The 23,697-nt window shown below is 40.0% G+C and overlaps 1 protein-coding gene across 1 annotated transcript in view; it reads left to right on the forward strand.

Moving 5' to 3' along the window:
• MROH8 (maestro heat like repeat family member 8) overlaps window positions 1-23,289 on the forward strand; it is a 58,279-nt gene extending 34,990 nt beyond the window's left edge. The window contains exons 10-21 of the mRNA XM_053199990.1: window positions 4,170-4,305; window positions 6,617-6,807; window positions 8,153-8,290; window positions 8,711-8,825; window positions 9,356-9,496; window positions 10,582-10,746; window positions 11,403-11,558; window positions 13,709-13,831; window positions 15,313-15,412; window positions 15,663-15,728; window positions 20,219-20,380; window positions 22,904-23,289. Of these exons, the coding sequence (XP_053055965.1) occupies window positions 4,170-4,305; window positions 6,617-6,807; window positions 8,153-8,290; window positions 8,711-8,825; window positions 9,356-9,496; window positions 10,582-10,746; window positions 11,403-11,558; window positions 13,709-13,831; window positions 15,313-15,412; window positions 15,663-15,728; window positions 20,219-20,367 (1,480 nt within the window). The 3' untranslated portion in view covers window positions 20,368-20,380; window positions 22,904-23,289. The remainder of the gene's footprint in view (window positions 1-4,169; window positions 4,306-6,616; window positions 6,808-8,152; window positions 8,291-8,710; window positions 8,826-9,355; window positions 9,497-10,581; window positions 10,747-11,402; window positions 11,559-13,708; window positions 13,832-15,312; window positions 15,413-15,662; window positions 15,729-20,218; window positions 20,381-22,903) is intronic.
• Window positions 23,290-23,697: the final 408 nt, after the last annotated feature.

Genomic DNA, 23,697 nt, shown 5'->3' on the forward strand with positions numbered 1-23,697 from the left:
AGATAACCGACAATATAAGTCAGAATATAACGCATAAACATAAAGAAACAATCCAACAAATCCAGAATGAAGAACACTGTGTAAGATAGCTGGACTAAACTCTTCAAACAAGTTAATGTCATGAAAGAAAAATGTGCTGGGGTCACTGTTCTAGATAAAAAGGCACCAAAGAGATAAAGCCAAATGTAATACATGAACTTGATTGGATCCTGGATGAAAACATAAACTATAAAAGAAAATTTTGAGGAAATTTAAGTATAAACTCTGTAATAGATTACTGAATTAATGTAATTTTCTTAGGTGTGAAATGATAATGTGGTTATACAGAAAAATGTTCTTATTCTTAGGAGATCAAAGCTGAAGTTATTTAGGGGTGAATATCATGATTATCTGTAATGCACTTGAGAAAGATTTAGCCAAACATACATAGATAAAAAAGAAAATATGAATATATCCATAAATAGGAATAAATCACATAGAGAAAAAACAAGATGCTTTTTTACATACAATTGTGGCTTTCAGAGTTGGAGGTACCCTGAAAGTTCCAGGAGATCCCTATGGGGAAGATAATGAAGCATTGTGAGAAGGTTCTAGGCCCCCACTTCCTTTATCAGAGCAGCATCTTTTTTTTTTTTTTAATGTAAGCTCTGTGCCCAGCGTGGGGCTTAAACTCACCACCCCAAGATCAAGAGTTTCATGCTCTACCAACTGAGCCAGCCAGACAAGAGCAGCATCTCTTTTTGTCTGCTTTATATATTGTGATTCTGGGTAATTATTATATTTGAAAAAAAGATTTCTTAGCTTTTTTTTTTTTTAATTTTTAAAATGTTTATTTATTTCTAAACAACAGAGAAAGACAGAGCACAAGCAGGGGTGGGGCGAAGAGAGAGGGGGACACAGAATCCGAAGCAGGCTCCAGGCTCTGAGCTGTCAGCACAGAGCCCAGTGCGGGGCCCAAACCCACAAACCGCAAGATCATGACCCGAGCTGAAGCCGGACACCCAACCGACTGAGCCACCTAGGCGCCCCAAGATTTCTTAGCTTTAAACTGTTTGAAAACCACTTTCAATGAATGATTCTCACAATGTCTTGGTGCAGTGCTGATGTTTTCTGTAAGCTGAACTTAAGACACTTTACCACTAAGTCAAATAAAGGAAGATGTTTACCCATGCAAAAAAAAAAAAAAAGAGTTCATAAAATTTTTTTTAAAAAATATTATTTTGTATATTTCTGTAATCCATTATTTTTAAACCTTTACTGCTTGCTTCAGCTTATATGAAACTTATTATTTCATACAAAATATTAAATATAGATTCTTATATGAAACTTATGATTTCATACAAAATATTAAATATACTTAATCATTTTAAAGTGTAATTTTAGCATAATTTTATTGTTCTAGCTCTTGGAACAAGAGTTGGTTTAACTGGGGGATTGTTCTTAGGAGTCTGTGCAAAGCAACTACTATGTCCAAGGTGCTGTTGGGCCTGTAGAAATAAGGGATAGGACACAAACCCTGTCCTGGAGCAGCACACAGTCTGATAGCAGACCTAGACGAATAACAGAGGACTCCAAAGCAAAATAAAAGAGTTCTGTGGGAGCTCCTGTAGGAGGTGATTTAATTAGATGAAGGATTGGGGAGGGAGTTTTAAAAGAAGGGCAGCCACAAGCTAAGTGTTTAGTGTAAATTAGCCAAGTAGAAGGTGGGACAGGGCAGTGGAAAAGGCATTCTGGACAGGAGGAATAGCAAAACTAAACACAAGGAAGGTATGAAACAGCTTGATGAATGCATACCCCCAAAGGGATGATGCAAACAAAAACCACTGTATCAGTATCACTGGAGGGGAAACCGTATTTTTAACAAACTCTCCAGATGTATTTTTCACACTAAAATTTGTGAACCATTGGCTTATAGGCTAATGTATGTGTTTTCCTAATTCAGATGCATTCCCAGCACTTACAAATGTACAGACCAAAAGCATTTTTGAAACACTTCTTTCACAATAAATAGCTTCTCAAATTATTTCATTTACTTCCTAGGGAATTCAAAGAAGGAAAAAAAAAGGATAGGTAAATATAGGAATTTCTTAATTTCATCCCAAGAAGGAATGTTCATTTTCTACAATCTGTTGCCCCAGCTAGGAGCCTTTTCAGTATTTCATATTGCCTTTATGGCCTTCCCTTTAGGAGTCCTTTAGGACCTTCTCAATTTGTTTTATTCATGGATGAGAATTATCAGAAGAGTGAAATTATCAGGGAGTGAAATGTTGGAATAGTCTTTAAGCCTCTCAATTTTTAGAGTGATTCTGATATAGACAGTTGGAAGACTATACTTGCTGTGTAGCACACAAAGATGCCTAAGTAGATTCCGGAAATAAGAGAATGAGTTAAAACCAGGAGTAACTCCCAATGTTCCCCTGATAATGCTCTTCTACAGTGTTTATATAAATGTCAGGCCCTACCTTTGAGTCAATTATAGAAGAAGAAAAGTTCCTACACACTATCTTTCTTCGAGAAGAGACCTGGGGCGCCTGGGTGGCCCAATCGGTTAAGCATCCGACACTTGGTTTCGGCTCAGGTCACGGTCTCACGTTTCGTGAGTTCAAGCCCCGCATCGGGCTGTGATGGCAGTGCTGAGCCTGTTTGGGGTTCTCTCTCTCCCTCTCTCTCTGCCCCTCCCCCACTTGCTCTCTCTGTCTCTCTCAAAATGAATAAATAAAATTAAAACAAAAAACAAAAAAAGAGGGGCACCTCGGTGGCTCAGTTGGTTGAGCGTCCGACTTCAGCTCAGGTCATAATCTCACGGTCTGTGAGTTCGAACCCCGTGTCAGGTTTTGTGCTGACAGCTCAGAGCCTGGAGCCTGCTTCGAATTCTGTGTCTCTCTCTCTGACCCTCCCCCACTCATGCTGCCTGTGTGTGTGTGTGTGTGTGTGTGTGTGTGTGTGTGTCTGTCTCTGTCAAAAATAAATAAACATTTTAAAAAAAAGAAAAAAGAAGAGGAGATCTCTTCTGGGGCACCTGGGTGGCTCAGTCATTTGAGCATCTGACTCCTGGTTTCAGCTAAGGTCATGATCTCACAGTTTGTGAGTTCAAGCCTGAGTCAGGCTCTGTGCTAATAGCTTGGAGCCTGCTTGGATTCTCTCTCTCTCTGTCCCTCCTCCTCCCTCAAAATAAATAAGTAAACTTAAAAAAAAGTCCGGGGCACCTGGGTGGCTCAAGTATCTGACTCTTGGTTTGGGTTCAGGTCATGATCTCACATTTCATGAGTTTGAGCCCCACTTCAGGCTCTGAGCTGACAGTGTGGAACCTGCTTGGGATTCTCTCCCTCTTTCTTTGTCCCTTCTGCTCTCTCTCTCTTTCTCAAAAGAAATAAATAAACTTAAAAAAAAAATAAAAATAAAAAGTCCAGTAGTAAAAATTTTAAAATAAGTAAATAAAAGAAGAGACTTCTTCTAAGGAGAATCAAAGCTTTATTTCTCAGTTTGGACTTGTCCAAAACTTGACGACCATAGACTGGATTGAATAAATATATCTTTGAATTCCTTCTGTAAGCCTGGCATTGTGCTAGACCCTGAGGGGTTCATAGAAGAAAAGCCAAATATAATCCCTGCCTTCGGAGGGAACAGATGGACACATACAAAGAACTGAAAATAGTACATGTAAGATCGAGGCAACCTCTATACAGAAGAAATTGTGAAAGTGTTATGAGACTCTCATGAGAGACATGGTAAAGAAGCAGCAAAAGTTTAACAGAGGAGATGACATTGGAGCTGGACCTTGAAGGATTTTGTCAGGCAGGGAAGCGTTTGGGAAAGGGCCTTCCAGTTTAAGGACAGGCAATAAGCAGAAGTGTAGAGTTGTCAAAGTCCATTGTTTGGTAAAGATGAATGGTCTGGGGTAGCTAGAGCGCAGATATGTGACAGGGATCTGAAAAGATCAATTAGGACCAGTTTGTCTTGAAGTCCATGCTGAGGCATGGGAATTTGAGATTATAAAACCTTGGGACTTACTGTTAGGAAATCAGAGAGTAAGTCTTTTGATAGCCTGAAAACCTGAGCAGAGAGGAAAATCACTTGCAGATTGGATTCCAGATTTTAGGAAGGTCATGGTCATGGTGGGCCTAGGATAAGCCATTCTCCTGAACCCTCTTGTTCTTTGGGATTTCCAGGCATCTGGCTGAATTGTGGAGAACTCTGGATGTAAAACTGCCCAGCACCACCTGGATTCTGTGGAGACTCCTGAGGAAGTTGCAGAAATGCCATAATGCACCCACCCACGAGAAGATGGCCTATATGGCTGTTGCTGTAAGCCACTGAACTTTGCCCTTCCAACTTCAACACCATACGCTCCCCCTCTTGGGATGACTGGCCCAACACCCCATCTGTAGTATCCCTTCTCATCACTCTCAAAAGTTTGCATCTGTCATCCATTTATAAATCTACAATGTCTCTGCCAAGGGATTAATATGGGGGGGGCTTGGGAGAATGAAGGAATCAATATGGTATAATGAAGTTTAGTTTAATCAGTATGGTTAAATGTTCCTTTATCCTTTAAAAAATATGTATCATCATAGTAAAAGAGTAATATACACTTGTGAAAAAAAATGTCAAATAATACCGAAGAGTATAAATAACAGAAAAGGTCCTCCTTGAGCAGAAGTCGGCAAACTTTTTCTGTAAAGGACCAGAAGGTAAATATTTTAGGTTTTCAGGTCACATATAATCTCTATCATATATTCTTTGGATTTTTTTTAAATCTTTTAAAAACCTAAAGACCATTCTTAGCCTAGCTGTATCATCTCCCTAAAAATGAACTTTCTAGAATTATTTATACATATATAATTTTTTTTGTATTTGGTATACTTTCCCCCACTTTTAATACTTTTTAAAGAGAAGTTTTAGGTTTACAACAAAATTGAGTAGAAAGTACAAAGTTTCTATATACTCTCTGACTCCTACACACACAACCTTCCCCACTATCACTATATACTTTTTACTTTCTTTTCTTTCCTACCAGCTTGCGGTTCAGCTCTCTCTGACCTAAGTTATTATCATACATGTATTTTTTAGCTTCCAAAATTATTCTGACGTCTTTAATCTGCCATAGTCTTCTCTCCTATTCTCTTTGTTTTTGTGGATTTATACCTTTTTTAAAAACCCCTATAATGTTAACTTAGTGTAGTTTTAGGAGTTAGGGCAGACAAAGGTACATTTTTAATCATGTTAGTCTATAAAATTGTATGTATATATTAATAGGATCAAATTACATGTACTGTTTGATGATCTGCTTTTTTAAACAGTATATGAACTACTTTCCATGTCAAAACATAAGCCTCTCTGTTATTCTTTTCATGGCTGCATAGTAATTCATTCATTTTTATTACCTTTTTAAAAATAGATAACACTTAATATGGCACAGAACCATTATTTCATTTCCAAGTTTCCTATTAGTGAACATTTTGACAATTTTCAAACTTTTGCCATTAAAACAGTGCTATAACAAATTTAATCACACACACATGAAGTCTGTTATACATATCCAATTATTTTCTTGGGATAAAGGCCATTGTAGGGGAATTTCTAGTTCCCCTAGAAATTCTGATTTAAACTTTTGAGAATTCCCAGATGGTCCTCTAAAACATTGCCCTTCTACCAGTCATATGTGAGAATGCCCATTTACCCACACCCTTACCACACTGAGCATTCCTAGCCTTTTTATTGTTGCCTAGCTGATAGGTAAAAAAGGAGTATTATTTTAATTACAATCTTGTTATTGGTGAGAGTGAAGTAGCCATTTATATTTTGTGACTTGTCTGCTCATGTTCTATGTACCAGTGCTTCTCATATTTAATATGCATGCAAACCAGGGCACCTGGGTGGCTCAGTTGGTTAAGCATCTGACTTTGCAGGTCATGATCTTGCCGGTCCCAAGTTCGAGCCTCACGTTGGGCTCTGTGCTGACAGCTCAGAGCCTGGAGCCTGTTTCAGATTCTGTGTCTTCTCTCTCTCTGCCCCTCCCCCACTCATGCTCTGTCTCTCTCTCTCTCTCAAAAAATTTTTTTTAAAAATAAAAATATGCACACAAACCACAATCAGCTAGGGATCTTACTGAAATGTAGGTTCTGATGCAGCAGGTCTGGGGTGGGGCTTGAGCTTCTCCATTTCTAACCGGGTCCCAGGCGATGCCAGTGCTGCTGGTGTGTGGCCCATACTTTGAGTAGCAAGCCTTTACCTTTTTTTTCTTACTGATACAAAAAAGGACTTTATATATTAAAAACATCACATCAGTGCAAATGATTTCTCTAGGTTATTTGTAATCTAACTATGTTTACTACAAATTTTGCCATGGCTTTATATTTGTATGTGGTCAAATATGTTAATAGTTTCCTTTATGGTTCTGGATTTTAGACTCCCCTCACTCTTGGGTAACTTTTAGTAACTATTGTACTCCTATTCCTTTTCCCCCTCACTTTCATGTCCCTGCACCGTTTACCACTACTGTTCTGCCTATGGGATAGTAAAGCCAGAAAGCATGTTCTGGCACAAGCACAGATAAAGCAAGTAAGGGATAGTGCTAACAGGTGTTCAGCCCTCTGGTGTGTCTTTTCTACCACAGGCAACACACGCCCTTTATGAGGTGTTTGTGGGAAACAGGCTCCGAGCAGCTACATTCCGACTCTTCCCTCAGCTTCTCATGACACTGCTTATCCAGATACACCACAGTATTGGCCTTACCATGTCTGATGTCGCCATTCCAAGCGGTCTGTACACAGAACAGGAGATGTCTTCACAGGTCACCCCTTTGTGGTACTGCCTTTTGTGATTTCATTGACCTTAACTAACACTAAGCTCTCAGCACTGTGGTAGACACAAGGATAGCCAAGATGTGGTCCCAATCGTGGGAGAGTTTACAGTCCACTATCATGAGACATCAAGATGAAAAATGCCCAGGAATTATTCTGGGCTCTCACTGGTTGGTTGTCTGGTTTTATTGGTGCCAAGGTAAACTCAGTATAAATTCATTAGTGTCACCTTGGCCCATGACTTTCTTTCAGACGAAGTGCTATAATGTGGATTATTAAGAACACCTGACTAAAAGTCAGGAGAACTGAGTTCTAATTCTCATTCATTTAATTAGCTATGTACCCTGGGCAAATCTTTCTGTTGTTCTGTGCCTTGGTTTCCCTATCTGTAAATTAGGTCAGGCTCAATACTCTCCAAAGACCCTCTAGTTTTAGGATTCTCTGGTGTTATGTCCAGCATACAAGTTCAGTAAGTAGTAAGGGTAGTTTATTTTTTAAAGTAATCTCTCCACCCAAAGTGAGGCTCAAACTTACAACCTGGAGATCAAGAGTTGCATGCTCTACTGATGGAGCCAGCCAGGCATCCCAGTAATGGGGGTAGTTTAAAAAGCAGTGTGGGTAAGAGCACTGGAGGTGGCTCAGTTGGTTGAGCATCCAACTCTTGATTTCACCTCAGGTCATGATCCCAATGTCATGGGATCGAGCCCCTGTGTTGGGCTCATGCTGAGCATGGAGCCTGCTTGGGATTCTCTTTCTCCCTCTGCCCCTCTTCCCCACTGGTGTGCTCTCTCTCTCTCTCTTTCCAAAAATATAAAAATAAAAATAAAAAGCAGTGTGGGTAAATTTATAGAGGGGGTAAATTGTATCTAAATAAAGCTTTAATTTTTTTAAGTTTATTTACTTTTGAGAGAGAGAGAGAGAGACAGAGACAGAGAGAGCAAGTGGGGGAGGGGCAGAGAGAGACAGACAGAGAGAGAGAGAATCATGACCTGAGCTGAAACCAAGAGTCGGATGCTTAACTGACTGAGCCACCCAGGCACCCCTAAATAAAGCTTTGGAGAAAAGCAGTGGGTATGGGTTTAGCATCCCATATCATTTGTTTTATCATAGATTTCTTTTCAAACTCCCAGGGATACAAAATTTAGTTAGATTTCTTTATGCTAAAAATTTGTGTGAAGGGCTTTTCAAGTTGTTAGAGCATTAAGAGTCTTTGGGGAAATCTGGAAAGAAGAGAATTACTGTCCAGCAGCTATCAGTGCATGACCCTCCTCAGTGAGAGCAGGGTGATCATGTGCTGATAAGTTGGAGGGACCTGTTCTATTCACGTGTACTGGTTTTGTTTGATTTAGCTTCGCCATACAGGCTACAAAGACTCTCCTTCTCAGAACATTGTGCTGGCAGGAATTCAACATCATGGAAAAGAATAAAGGATGGACCCTCTTGGAAGGAAAAGATGGCCATCTTCAGGGAATATCTCTCCTTGCCAAGTAAGGCTTCCTTGCCATGTACACCTGCTCTAAATCAACATTGATTTAGGTACTTTTCTCCCTTTTAGTTAAAACAGCAACCTGAGTTGGATAACATCACGGGTTAGGGAAATACCCACTATGCCAGGCAAATATTTTAGAGGTCCTGACAGTGCTATACCCTCCTGTGCACCTGAAGCTGGGCAAAATCCTCAGAGGACCCCTAGCCCTGGGAATAATGCAATCTGGATAGGAGCATTTATTTCCACCACCCCCCCCTTTTTTTTTGGATTTTAATTTTGAGTAATCTCTACGCCCTCCATGGGGCTCAAACTTAAAACTTAAGATCAAGAGTCATACTCTCCACTGACTGAGCCAGCCAGGCACCCCAAGAATAGGAGCATTTCTAAGAGGTGTCCTATTGGGTGTTCTGTTTTGCAGTGCATTGCTGGAAAGAAATCACCTCTTTGCAAATAAGATCATGTACTTGTTGGTCCCTCTTCTTAACCGAGGGAATGATAAACATAAACTCACATCTGCAGGATTTTTCGTGGAGGTAAGATTCGTTAGAAGCTGAATTCAGGAAGCCTGTAAAGCAGCACTGCCTGCCTTCCTGGGCCCCATCCAACTTCATGGCAGGCTGGGATCCATAACAGACATGGGATAGAAATAGTTTCAGGTTCAAGCCTACTGAAATACTTCTTGTCTTATGTACCTACAGTGTAAGCATCACCCTGTAATATAGTACAGGTTTCAAAGGAAAATGTGTATTTTGGAGTTGGTGGGAAGGTGGTTCCCCTCCTGAAAAAGGGCTTAAAGGTAACTTCTACAGGGGTGCCTGGATGGATCTGTCTGTTAAGCGTCCAACTTTGGCTCAGGTAATGATCTCACAGTTTGTGAGTTCAAACCCCACGTCAGGCTCTGTGCTGACAGCTCAGAGCCTGGAGTCTGTGTAAGATTCTGTGTCTCCCTCTCTCTCTGCCCCTCCTCTGCTCACACTCTGTCTTTCTCTCTCAAAAATAAATAAACATTAAAAAATTTTTTTAAAAAAGGTAAATCCTTTGGCTTATTTCTGGATTCTTTCAGCTTCTCCAGAGTCCAGTGGCTAGGAGACTGCCCAGCATATACTCTATTGCCCGCTTGAAAGACTGGCTACATCATGGAAATAATGTCTTCAAAACTCTTGCCCTAAAGGGACTGCACTATCTTACCAGACACCAGGAGATGGTAGGAGGGGCCCTGAGAGTACTGATTTATAAGTCACAAATCAAGCATACCCTAGAAAGACACCCAAGAAACTGGTAACAGCTGAGAAGGAAATTGGGTAGCTGGGAATAGGATCGAGTGGGAATGCATCCCTTTGAACCATTTAAATCTTATGCCTAGGAAATATGTAAGTACTGACTATAAAGTATTTCATGAAATTATAAGAACTAAATAAAAAGTCCAAGTCACATATATTCATAAAATTTGAAACCTACAATTTGTGTAAGGAGGTACCCTCACTATCATCACAGCCTGGGTGACATTCAGGTGTCCTTTTATGTCTTGAACCATGTTGCTCTAAGGAATAAATTGGATATGCCATGGTATCTATCCCAAGATGTGTATCATCTAAATAAAGATCACTGACATTCATGTTGAAAGAGAGCTCATTTTCTGCAGGGCTAGCTAGAAACTAGGCCTGGGTCAGAAAGGAAAATTAATTCCGGGCCTTCGACTTTGTCATTTGAGTTCCATTTCTTTTAAATATTTAAATATGTGTGTATGTCTGACACAAGAATGACAGATATTAGCATGTTAATTGTTAATACTTTTTACATGTATGTCTTACACTTTGAAACTCTGAGATTGCTTCATTTTGGGAGTTTCAGAAGAACAGAATCCCAATTCGGAATGGGAAGGATGCTTAAAGGTCCTCAGTCAATTTCTGCTTGAATTCCGGCAAGGAATCTTTCTGCTCTGGATACATTCCATGTTGGAGAACTCACTATGAGTTGAGCTAGCCATTCCACTTTCTCTCTCTATAAGCAATTCCTTACATTAATCCTAAGTCTCTGTTATTGGACCATCTCCCTCTTGGTTCCATTTTTTCCCTATGAGGCAACTTACAACAGCTCTGCTCCATTCTCTATCAGCCCTGCCAATACTGAGAGGGCAATCATGCCCTCTTTACTTCTCTATTCTTAATTAGCCAGCCCTACCAAAAATTCAACAAGCACCAGGTACTGAGTTCAGCTGGGGAGCCCTACTTTGGTAACAGATGAAGTGCTATCAGGAGAGGTGATGGTGCACTCCCTTTGGGCACACAGAGGGAAGGCATCAAGAGCCTGTTGCCATGCATCGTAGACCTCTTATGTGAAACCAACGAGAAGATTGTTTTGTTGGCCATCCAGATACTCCTGCAACTCGTCGAGACAATGGATTTCACTACCCTGACTGCCATGATGAAGACCCTGTTCTCCCTATTTGGTGATGTAAGACAATGAGAGAGGAGAGACTTTCCTAGAGGAGGGTAATTGGCATAACAGCAAATAGAAATTGGGATCCTTCCAGGTAACCTGTGATGTTAGCAGGACTGGTGTTACTGTTTTCTCAGATTAAAAAACAAAAACAAAAACGAAAAACAGAGATGTAGAGACTTGCCAAGGAGAGTCTCTACAGAGATGTAGAGACTTACCCTGATCATGGGGTGGGGAAGGAGTTTGTATAAGAAAAGATGTCTTTCAAGGAACAATCAGGATGGGTCAAGGTGGTGGACTATACATATGTCCCCATCCCAAATCCCAGAAGAATTTTCAAAAAAGAAATGCATGGAGCACAATGAACCATGTCCTTGGAAGAGTCAAATATGCCAAGGTTGGGTTTTTGAATTTCAGCAAAACATTGTGTGAGTAGTTAATACTAGTATCAGGCACAAACTGTGCTGACTACATTTCTCATATGCAGAGTGAGAGAACAACCAGTAGTACAAAGCATCAGGTCTTGCTGACTTTACCTATATTTGGCTTCTTGCCCTCAGCTACCTACAGCTAAATAGCCTCATGTTAGGACTGGGTTTTCAACTGACCTAGTCCTTGCAAGTTAAGCATGAACACTTTCGATGAGTTGCTTCCCTTTGGATACTTTATAGGTGAGACCTGATGTTCATCGTTTCTCCATGACCCTCTTTGGAGCCTCCATAAAGTCTGTGAAATACACAGATAAGAAGGGTATAGAGAATCAAGTCCTGGACAGCTTGGTCCCACTACTTCTGTATTCTCAAGATGAAAATGATGCAGTAGCTGAGGTAACACCTCTGTCAAACTTCTTTCAGCCCTGAATAACTTCCAATCCAGAGCCAAATACGCAAATAAGCTTTTATAGCTTTGAGGGCAGGGACTTTGCCGTGCCATCTTTATTCACCATTTCCTCTAGCACAGACTACCTTTCAATTATTTTGCCTAAGTGAATTATGTAAAAAATCTTACTCCTTATTTCTGTATAGGAAATTATGGCCCTTTGTGGGTAAGAACAATAAATATACCTTGTTGTTACCCCACCCCAATATTTAGCCTAGCACAGAGGCCTAAATACCATGCCCACTTCAACAAACTTTTTGTTGATGTCAATAACAATATCCCATTACCTTTCTTTTATTTAAGAACTGCCTCATGGCCTTTGGACGAATAGACTTGTGTTCAGGCTAAGTCAGAAATAGTAGCTCCTCTGACAATCTAAAGAAGACTCTGCATCTCCTTAATCTTCCACAAGTTTCTGTCATAGAGTTGTGGGTGGGATGTCATCATCTTTGGTACTTTCCCATACCTCAGGAGCCTATCCATCCCAAGGTGCTAACTATGACGACCAATTACAGCAAACCAGAGAGGTGCACAAGGATTCTGGAAAAATGCTGAACTTGCCCTTATTTATGCTCCCCATTACAGAAATGAAAGCGGAATCAGAAACAAGATTTAAGATTATAGTGGGCCCTGGTGTCTTGACATGGGGGAAGTGTTATGGCCTCATAAACAGAAATATGAAATATTTCAGACCCCAATAAAGTATGGAGTAGAGCTTCCCAACCGAGTGATGGAGAAGTATGTCCTGTAGGGGTCATAGATATGTGGATGCGTTGATACCCATCCCACCCCATCCCCACCCCTGTCAGCCCTTGGCAATCAGGCAAGGCATAGAGCAGCCAAGGCTCTGAGCTTATTTTCTTTCAAACCTTGAATGATCCCTAGCCTTGTCTTCAAGGCTAGAGAGGTGGAATCCAACATTAAACAGGTTGGGAGTCACTAACACAGAGAACATAATAAATACCCATATATCTACCACCCACTGTAAGAAATAAAATAGGAATAAATCACACGCCTATCCCCAAATGAATTCCCTCAACAACTATCATCCTGAATTGTATTGTTACCAACTTCTGTGGTAATATGTTTTCACGTTTTAAAACTTTATATGTAGAAAAACACTTCGTATGTTGTATCATTTATAAATCTGTCAGCAAGCAACTTGCTCTTTTTTGCATATTTAGCATTATAAGACTTGCCCGCATGTGGGGCTCCCGCTTGTTTATTCTTCCTGCCGTACAGAATCCTCCATCTTGAGGATACCCTCACACTTCTCCCTCCTATGCTCGGACATCTACATCGCCTCCAGTTTTTCATTACTACGATGCTGCAATGAGCATTCTTTTATGTATTTCTTTGCATACCTGTATGAGAGTTTCTTGAGGGAATAAACTCAGAAGTAGAATATCTGGGCATCTTTAACTTTACTAGATATTTACAAATAAACAGAGTAGCTGAACTAACTTGTATTCCTATCAGTCTCCAAAAGAATGGTCCAAATCTAGTGGACGTGGGACAAAATACTTGCTTGGATACTCATCTGAGGTGGTGTGTGGTACGTGGGAAGCATTCTGACAGCAGTGAATAGAGAAGAAGCCTACTTGCTAAATTCTGCTCAAGCATCTGGATCAGGAAGGGATCAGTGCCTTCCAGAAGTCGTTCCAAGTCAGAGATTCCACAAGGTCTGGGAGAAGAGAAGCTATACTTCCCTGTATAAAGTGACAGGAGAATATCACAGGAGCAGCACGTGGGTGGAGGAGCCCTAGGTCTAGGGGTGGGGGAGTGGGAACTCCTGCCCAAATCCCTGCTCTGGGTATTGCACCTGACAGCTCTCACTGTTGCCCCAGACCAGTGGCTTCTCCATCCTCCCCACAATTCTGCAGGCTTTATGAGTCCCCTATAAGGAACTGACTGGGGAAATTGAAGGAGGACAGGACTCTGGTTCCTTTCCATCCCTGCCCTCGCTTTAGCCAGGATAATTCTGAGTTTATCAGCTTTTCGTATTGGACTTCAGTATCAGTTTTATTTGAAGAAAAGTTAGGTCAGCTAAAAAAAGAAATATTTGAAAAATGCTGATCTCTGATAATCCTTTCCACAGGAAAGCAGGCAGGTCCTAATTATATGTGCCCAGTTCCTGAAGTGGAAGCTGCCCCAAGAAGTGTACTGCAAAGATCCCTGGTACATCAGGTGTGGCAAAGTTGGAAAAGTCTGCAAGTTCTTTGTACGTGAGCAATAATGGCTATGTTAGCTCTTTCATATGCTAGCATACTTATTTTTTCTGACGTAGTTTTAAAGGGAGGAACATGACATAAAGGAAATATTTCCCATCCCCTTTCACATCAGCAGCTGTTATCCATGAACCATCTTGCTTTGGGAACCTATTTTTCTACAGTTTCCTCCCAACTGAGTCACAGATGCACTTTCCATTACCACCCTTTCTCATCAGAAAGACTCTCTTTTGAAATGGGAGCCCCATTAACCTGGGTCAGAGGCTTATATAGGGTATAGGGCTGATAGTACATGCTCAAAAAACTGCTTATGGAGTGAATTGAAATGGAGTTATGTATTGCCTTTACAATGATCTCTAACCCTTTTCTTGGGTGTCGTGGATTATTTTACCCTCCATTAGACCATGTTTAGGGAGCCGCAAGCAAGGGTTGCTAGGCTATCATGGGCCATGCAGCATGCTTGGCAGCATGCCACTGACTCTGCTAGGACCCAGATGGCATCCTTTCTCCTTCCAGACTTAACTAAGGCTACTGGGGCCAATCTCAGGGGAAGGCTTGAGCCAGGGCAGTTTCAGGGGGCCTATCCATGGTTTTCTGGACATCTGACTCTAGAACTGCTGGGATCCTACTATGAAGACCCTAGGACTGACTATTCCCACAGGGATCTTCCATTTGTGTAACCTATTTAGGACCCAGTGGTGGGCTCCTCCGATCAGAGTTACAGGGCTAGGAAGCCTCACAGTGTCAGGCTTTCCACTGGGAATGATCTCTCTGACCTGTAGGCAAACTTACATCTGAGGCAGTGATAACAATATTTACAGCAGAAATTCCGGTTATAGATTATCCATGTACCATCGTAAGATCTATAGGAATAGATTCTGATTGCCCTCCTCCTATCCCAAGCTGCCTATCCCTGTAGCAGACCCACTGAGAGGCACATTTATTCAGCCAGTAGGCACAACACATCCAATGTGCAACAGGCCATGGGGAACCCAGAAACATGCCAAGGATACAAACTTCCCAAGGGAGCTTGCTAGCTAGGAAGGGGGATAAAACTTCTGTGGGAAGTTAAATGGAAACTCAAGGTGGAAAATGACATGTGCCTAGAGAGGAGTACCTGCAAAAATGCTCAGAGCAGAGTAAGGTCAGGAAGGCAAGGGTGACGGGGGAAGAGCTGATAGGGAGGCAGTGCTCAAGACAGAGAAGACTTAGAAACAGAGAGGTGGAGATGGACTTAGAGGCATCACGGGCACAGTATGTGGCATGAGTGACTGTGAGCAAGGTGTATTCAGAGGATTTAACTTTGTCTAGGGGCTTGTTATTGTGGCGCTAAGCAACCACAATCACTATTTCAAGCACTATGCTATATGTGTCCGATGTCTGACATAGTCCCTGACTCTGGAAACTATAGTGAGGCTGACAAAAATAGTCGTGCGTTTCACTCCTTTCTACTCTTACTTTTTTCCCCACTTAGGGAAAAAAATGCAAGGGGAAAGTTAACCTCGTAGCCCAAACATTGATGTTCTCCAAGAATGCAAAGCTTCCTATCAGAAGAGCAGCAGTCTTATTTGCAGGTATAAATAATCTTTGCATTTCTACAGTCACGTTACCCTATATTCTCCCAAACTGTGTTGTTGAGTATCCTCATTCTTTATGAAGATAACTTCAAAAATACTTTTTTTGAAGAAAGGGGCTGTTGTCTTTAGGTAACTTTCAGGCACTTGGAAGTCAAAGTTTTAGAATCTAATTATCAAAAGGCCAGTTCTGCCAACTGCTTAGAGCCAGAGCCAGACCACAGACTCATTGACTTTATCCTACATTTAGGGCTCTTATTGAAGTACGTGGATCACAGTGAGCTCAGGATGAAAGGCACTGACTGGATAGAGAAAGGTGAGTGACAACACACTTGGGTTTGGTTTGGGACATCTCACATTTTGAAAGGGATCTGAGGCAGTGACAGTGGGCAGGCTCTCTGACAGAATTTAGACCCTGGGAACCAGAGAGCCTGACTTTTGCAGTAAGAAAGCCCTTGGTGACTTCAAGTGAATGATGGTCTCATCCCAATCCAACTACCCAATTAGGAAAGGACATGACCCTATTTGTCTGGAAGCCAGCTTTGATAAGTGTCTCAGGAACAGTTTCTGAATTTTTTCAGGAAATAAGACATTACCTAGAAATACTATCTTAGTAAATTATGATGATACCTCACAAGCACCACAGAAATGGCTGTAGCACTACTTTCCATAAGCAGTTGTCCTGTGAGAAGGTAAAACTTGGTAATACAGATGTTTTATAATCATATAAGGCAACCATAACATAAATGGCTTTCTGAATTGTCAGTGAGTGGAAATTTTCTATAACTGTACAGTTTGGAGGATTTAGCACTCAGAGAACTACTTATTCCCATTTAAGAAGTAGTCCTACAATTAGAAATGCCATGAAATGCTAAGCCTCACACCCAAAAGTATGTACTAAGAGAACCAAATTAAAATCCTGGGGGTACCTGGCTGGCTCAGTCGGTAGAGCATGAGACTCTTGATCTCAGAGTTGTGAGTGCGAGCCCCATGTTGGGTGTAGAGATTACTTAAAATATTTTTAAAAAATAAAATAAAATCCTGAACAATTCACTGCTTTTAAAATAAGAATATACAACTGGTAAAATAGCCAGAAGCTGGACCTTATTTAGGAAAGATTATGAGAGGGGCACATGGCTGACTCTGTGAGTAGAGTGTGCGACTCTTGATCTTAGGGTTGTAGTTTCAAGCCCCATGTTGGGTGTAGAGATTACTTAAAAATAAAATCTTAGAAAAAAATTATGAGAGGGGCTCCTGGCTGACTCAGTCAGTAGAGCATGCAACTCTTAGTCTTGGGATTATGAGTTTGAGCCCCACATCGGGGGTAGAGTTCATTTCAAAGTAATTAATTAAATTTTTTTTAAAAGATGATTTGGTGCTCACTTTGGCAGCACGTATACTAAAAAAAAGATAATTTGTATAAAAAAATTATGAGAAATGTTAACCAGATTTGTTGTAGTGATCATTTTACAAAATATACAAATATCAAATCATTATTTTGTACACCTTAAAGCAATATATAACGTATGTCAATTATACCTCAACAATAACAAAAAAAGCAAAAGAGCTTTAAAAAAAATGGAAGATCATGCCACTTTTCTAAATTCTTCTATCTCCTCACAGCTATCAGAAGCAAGAAAAAAAAAAAGTAAAAGTAAAATAGATTCTTTTATTCTATGAGGTAGGCCTGTGCCTGGTTGATTCTGTTCAATTAAAAAGAAATTATTTTCTTTTTTTAACTTTTTTAAATGTTTTTATTTTTGAGAGAGAGACAGAGTGAGTGGGGGAGTGGCAGAGAGAGAGGGAAACACAGAATCCGAAGCAGGCTCCAGGCTCCGAGCTGTCAGCACAGAGCCTGACATGGGGCCCGAACTCACAAGCTATGAAATCATGACCTGAGCTGAAGCTAGACGCCCAACTGACTGAGCCACCCAGGTGCCCCAGAAGGAAATTATTTTCTAATCTAACACAAGGGGAGCAAAAGTTCCTTTTTCATTCTAAAGTCATTTATGTATAGGATCTATATATGAACCTTATGAAATTGCCAATCTGTAGGGCGAAATCAAGTCAAATAACATTCTCATGTGGTTCAATCTAATGGAATAATCCCACCCTCTTCCTTCCCTAACAGTGCCTGATCTGTCTTAGAATAGGGTGTTCCAGCACTCCTGAACAAATTTATGTCATTTACTGTAGGTAATTTTTAAGCTAAATTTAAACAGAAAAATAACAAAATTTTAAATGTGAATTTAAACTGACTTCATGACAAAATAAAGTTCCATTCCTTTAGATTCTAGAATTGATGTGTACTCCTTCATGTATTCTGTGAAACAGATCTTAATGCAAGAACTGAAAGAAATTAAAAATAGTTAAGTATTCCCTTTTGGAAATAAACATGAGTTTGAAGGCTAAAATGCTACTGAAGAAATAAAAAGCTGCAAACTGTGAAGAGGTCTTGAGCATTTTTGAGACCTTGGAGAACTGGAAATTAAAAAGAGAGCTTTATCTAGGGGGCCTGGCTGATTCCATCGGAAGAGCATGCAACTCTTCATCTCAGGGTTGTGAGTTTAAGCCCCAGGTTGGGTGCAGAGATTTATTTATTTTAAATAAATAAAACTTAAAAAGAGAGAGAGAGCACCTTATCTAACTAAATATGATACCAAAGACAGATCCATAAAGTAAAAGAATGATAGATTTATCTATATAAAAATTTTATTTCTTTTAAATATTTATTTTGAGAGAGAGAGAGGGGCAGAGAGAGAGGGGGAGAGGAAGAATCCCAAGCAGGTCTGTGCTGTCAGCACAGAGCCTGATAGGGCTCTATCCCACAAACCATGAGATCATAACCTGAGCTGAAATCAGGATTTGGATGCTTAACCGACTAAGCCACCCAGACTCCCCTCTATATAAAAATTTTTAAAATCAACTTTGATTAAAAAAAAAAAAAAAGAAACAGAGCTAAAAACCAAACAATAACTTAGGAAATATATTTGTACTATGATAATGAGTTAATATCCTTAAATCAGTACATCTCTCTCTTTTTTTAAGTTTATTTATTTATTTTTTTAGTAATCTCTACACCCAGCATAGGGCTTGAACCCACGATCCCAAGATCAGGAGTTGCCTGTTCTACCGACTGAGCCAGCCAGGCACCCCAACAAATTAATACATCTCAAAAGACAAGTGGCAAACAATATGAATAAGCAGTCTATAGAGGGCGAAATCAAGTCTATAGAGGATAAATGGCCAGTAAATATATGAAAAATATTCATTATTCCTAGTAATCAAAAGTTTGAAAACAAAACAATGATGAGATGCCAGGATGACTTTTTCTGCCAAAATGGCAACGGTTACTAATTAATAGTCACCATAAATGTGTTAAGGGAAAACTGACATTATTGTACACTGCACTGGTATGAGCATAGATAGATATACCTTTTTTATATTTAAGTTCGGCAATATGTATCAAACCCTTTAAATAAATATATACTTTGACTTATCAATCTCACTTCTAGGAATTTAACCTATGAAAATCAGAGGGGTGCCTGGGTGGCGCAGTTGGCTGAATGTTCAACTCTTGATTTCGGCTCAGGTCATGATCCCAGGATGTGGGATCAAGTTCCACATCCAGCTCCATGTTCCATGCTGAGTGTGGAACCTGCTTGATTCTCTCTCTCTCTCCCTCTCAAAAAAAAAAAAAAAAAAAAAATCAGCAGAAGGGTACCTGGGTGGCTCAGTCAGTTGAGCGTCTGACTCTTGGTTTCGGCTCAGGTCATGATCCCAGGGCCGTGGAATTAGACCCACATTAGGCTCCACACTGAGCGTGGAGCCTGCTTAAGATTCTATCTCCCTCTGCCCCTGTTCCCCACTCACACTTGGTCTCTTTCTCTCTCTAAAAATAAAAATACCCAAAAATAATAAATAAATAAATAAATAAATAAATAAATAAATAAATAAATAAAATAGCAAACATGGAAAACATCCAAGATTAGAAATACTGAGAAATTGCTTTCATAAAGCATGGCATATCCATATTATAGAATCCCACGAAGCCATGAAAAAATTTTTTTAAATTTTTTTTATCAAGTAATCTCCATGCCCAACATGGGGGTTCGAACTCATGACCCCAAGATGAAGATTCACATGCTCTACTGACTGAGCCAGCCAGGTACCCCAAAGCCATGACAATATCATAGAAAAAAAATTTAATGACTTTGATAAGTGATGATGCAATATAAAATAAAACAAGCAATTATTAGATAATCTGCATGACCTGGTTTCATTTTAACAAAAAAGCACATGTATGTAACTGAATAGAAAAAACAGAAATATAACTCTTTCTCTGGTGGTGGAATTATGGATAACTGATTTTCTTCCAGTGCTTACATGCATTATCCAAATTTTCTAGGCAATGAACATGTATTTATTTTATACTAAGAAAACAAAAGGTAAAGATTTTAAAAAAATAAAGTACACTTAAAAGAAAATAATGATTTAAGAGTAATCTCTAGGACCAACACAGGAATTTAGAAATTAGCAGTTTTAGACGTGGCCTGACAGATGATTTGACTTCAGGTGGACTACTTCGCATTGTGGCTATTGTAAAGGAGTAAACTATTTGGAAACTCAAAAATGAATGCTTTGTAGGTCACAATTGGAATTGATCTACAAATGTGTAATTTTCAGACAGATTCTTAGAAATAGTCCTTTATCTCACCTACTGTAGGCTTGTTGGCTGTTTGGTGTCTGGATCAGTGATCATTTCCATAGATATTCACCTCCCACCTGTGTTTTCTGGCCACACAGATCTGAGAGATCTGCTGTGTGACCCTGAGCCCTCTCTGAGCATCATCGCCTCTCAGGCTCTCTTCCAAGTCCCGGAGGCAGGGACTGAACAAGACCCCAGGCAGACTGTTTGCGGCTTGAGGAAGCTCATGGGCTGTCTTTCTACTTAGAAATGCAAGTCAAGTAACATCAGGTAAAAACTAATCCTTTCAGAAACCATAGAAGCAATCATGCCCCATTTTTTTTTTCAGACTGAAAATAATGCCAGCCCGAAGCTACCTCCTGCCATTTAATTACCTCAGAACATATTTTTTGCTGTCAAAATCTTTAAGGAAATAGAATATATGAGGGAGGGAAGCTCTCCGTGTAAATTTGCAGAAATCATGAAATTCTATGGAGCTTTTGAGGCATGCCAGAACTTCCATAAAGTTCCAGTCTTGATAAACAGGTCTAGCACAGCTTCAAAAGAGATTCTAAATAAATGTTAATATAGCAATTTTAGGGGGCGCCTGGGTGGCGCAGTCGGTTAAGCGGCCGACTTCGGCTCAGGTCATGATTTCGCAGTCTGTGAGTTTGAGCCCTGCGTCAGGCTCTGTGCTGACAGCTCAGAGCCTGGAGCCTGTTTCAGATTCTGTGTCTCCCTATCTCTGACCCTCCCCCGTTCATGTTCTGTCTCTCTCTGTCTCAAACATAAATAAACGTTAAAAAAAATTAAAAAAATATATATAGCAATTTTAGGATGATTGGGTCTTCTGTCAAAGCCCAGTCTACTTGTCAACAATCTTAAGAATAAATTAACAACCAATTCTTATAGTTTGATATTATTGGTGTATGTTTATGAAATCCCTGTGGCCTTTCTACTTCCTTTCTCTTCCCTTAAAAACCTTCAAGCAAGAAAAAATTTCTGAAGTGGCATAATACTAAATCTACCCCAATTATGCAAGATTTCCACTCTTTCCCTCCCCTTTTCATTTTCCTGATTCCCTCTCCTACAACTACCGTCAGATCCTCAAATGGCTCTAGGATGGGAACTATTATTTGTTGAGCACCCACTGTATGCTTTAAGCATAGATAGAGAACATTTTCTTACAAGCAGAAGTTTCCCAAGAAAGAGGTTAGTTTGTGTTGGGTGAATACTTTGATAAGCTGCATATAGAAGGGCGGGAACCCCCAAGAGGCATACCAGATTAAGTAGAAATTGATCTAATTCCCAGGCTTTTGTCTGGTTGAGGAACATAAGTGGAGAGCCACAGGTGAACTCTCTAGGGCAATGGAGAGGCCTCTGGGAGGTAGTGACATGGAGTGACATGTAAGAGGTTGAAAGAAGCCTTTCTCTTCACTCATATATATGCCAGAAGGAAAAGGGGCAACTGGCATGTGAAAAAGAGACACACCCAATGGTGAGTTGCATTAGGTTTTTGTTGTAAAGCAAGCAACATGAATCTTACCACCCTGTCCCCTCGATTTTCACCTTTCACCCCCAGCCCTCTGCCAATACATCTTTACAAACAAATTTCTTTATGATTCATGGTGAGTTGGGTTTGTTTTCAGGGTTGTGGCATGTCGAGTGTGACTTCAAAAGGATCCCTGGCCAAGAGAGGTCTTCATATTTGGGACTAGCAGTCAGGAGTTTTGAGCTAATTGCAGGCCAGGGCTATCTGCTGAATTAAATCTTCACCCTTGAGCAGAGCCAAGAGGACACCTTGAAGCTAGCTGCTGGATGCTAAACTTGAGTGAACTGAGCACAGTTGAGTTAAACATGTCTCTTGCTGCTCTCTCCTTGGTCTCACTCCATTAAACTACTTTTCACTCTCTGCTTTTGAACTGTCCATTTTGTGGATTATCCAGTGAAAATGACTAACACTCATTAAGTGTTTACAATGAGCCAGATTCCTAAGTACATTATATGATTAATTCTTTAAATCCTTATAACCACTCCATATATTATTCTCTCCATTTTACAGATGGGGAAGCTGAGGAACAGAATTTGAAAAAGTGACTTGCCTGAAGTCACATAACCAGTAAATGCCAGAATTCAAACTCAAGTAGTCTTGCTCCAAAAGCCACATCCTTGGCTAGTCTCCTCCGCTCTGCTCTTTTCTCTTTTTATTTATTTATTTTGGGGCGTGAGGGGCAGAGAGAGAGGGAAAAAGGGAATCCCAAGCAATCTCCATGCTGTCAGCACAGAGCCTGACGCGAGGCTCAATCCCACAAACCATTAGATTATGACCTGAGCCAAAATCAAGAGTCAGACACTTAACTGACTGAGTCATCCAGTCACCCCGCTCTGCGCTGTTCTAATCTGCTCTGTCCCTCTAATGTCAATAAATGCAGATCCACTCTACAATTAAATCCCAGTTGTTAAACTCATACCCCAAATTCAAAAATGCTGTAAAATGATATTGAGCTTCAAATAATAAAAATAAAGTTAGCATATCTTATTTAATAGGATACTATGTACATTGTACACTGTAGAGGAGTGTACTTAGACAAAAGCTCGTGGTTATTCTTGAGGAATATTGTTTGAGTCCCTGGTTTGACCTCATATGCCACCCTGTCTCACAGCAGTGAAGACATATCTCTTCACTCATATTTATGCCAGAGTCCATTTCCCTCCAGGAAGATTTTTATTTTCTGAGTAATACTACCAACAGGGAGGGGCAAGTACAATAATACTTGTTTCATTGTGTTAAAATTCACAGAGAGAAGCATCCATTAAGAAGCAGAGGTCGGGGGCACCTGGCTGGGCCTGTCGGTGGAACATATGACTCTTGATCTCAGGGTCGTGAGTTCAAGCCCCACGTTGGGCAGAGAGATTACTTTAAAAAAAAAAAAAAAAGCAGAGGTCTGATTTTTTTACTGACTACCTCCGCAGTTTGGGAAAGGCTGAAGAAGTATTTAATAGTGATTGTATTAACAAATTCAAATATCCAAATATTCCAAATATCTCCATTATTTTTATACAAGGCTCTTCTCAAACATAGTTTTGTGTTTTCATGGAATTTTTTAAATATATAAAACAAAAATTTCTGGACATATAATTTTGTTATAATATGTTAAAAATTCAGTATAAGTCAATAGGATTTCAGTTTTATCTTCATCATATACTATTAAAAGGTATTGCTCATTATCTATTGCTGGCCTAGCCATGTCTTTATTATTTTAGATTCTTACTTTTATACTCTTAGTATTGCTTTTCTTCCTTATACTGAGATACATATTTTATTAAAAATTATTATTTTGGGGGGCACCTGGGTGGCTCAGTCGGTTAAGCATCTGACTTCGGCTCAGGTCATGATCTCATAGTTTGTGAGTTTGAGCCCCGTATCAGGCTCTGTGCTGACAGCTCAGAGCCTGGAGCCTGCTTCTGATTCTGTGTCTCATTCTCTCTCTGCTCCTCCCCCACTTGTGCTCTGTCTCTCAAAAATAAATAAAATGTAAAAAAAAAAATTATTTTTTCTTATTGAAAGATTAAACTATCATATAAGTAAGAGATGGGC

Source organism: Acinonyx jubatus, chromosome A3, assembly GCF_027475565.1.
Source record: "Acinonyx jubatus isolate Ajub_Pintada_27869175 chromosome A3, VMU_Ajub_asm_v1.0, whole genome shotgun sequence".
Taxonomy (NCBI): Eukaryota; Metazoa; Chordata; class Mammalia; order Carnivora; family Felidae; genus Acinonyx; species Acinonyx jubatus.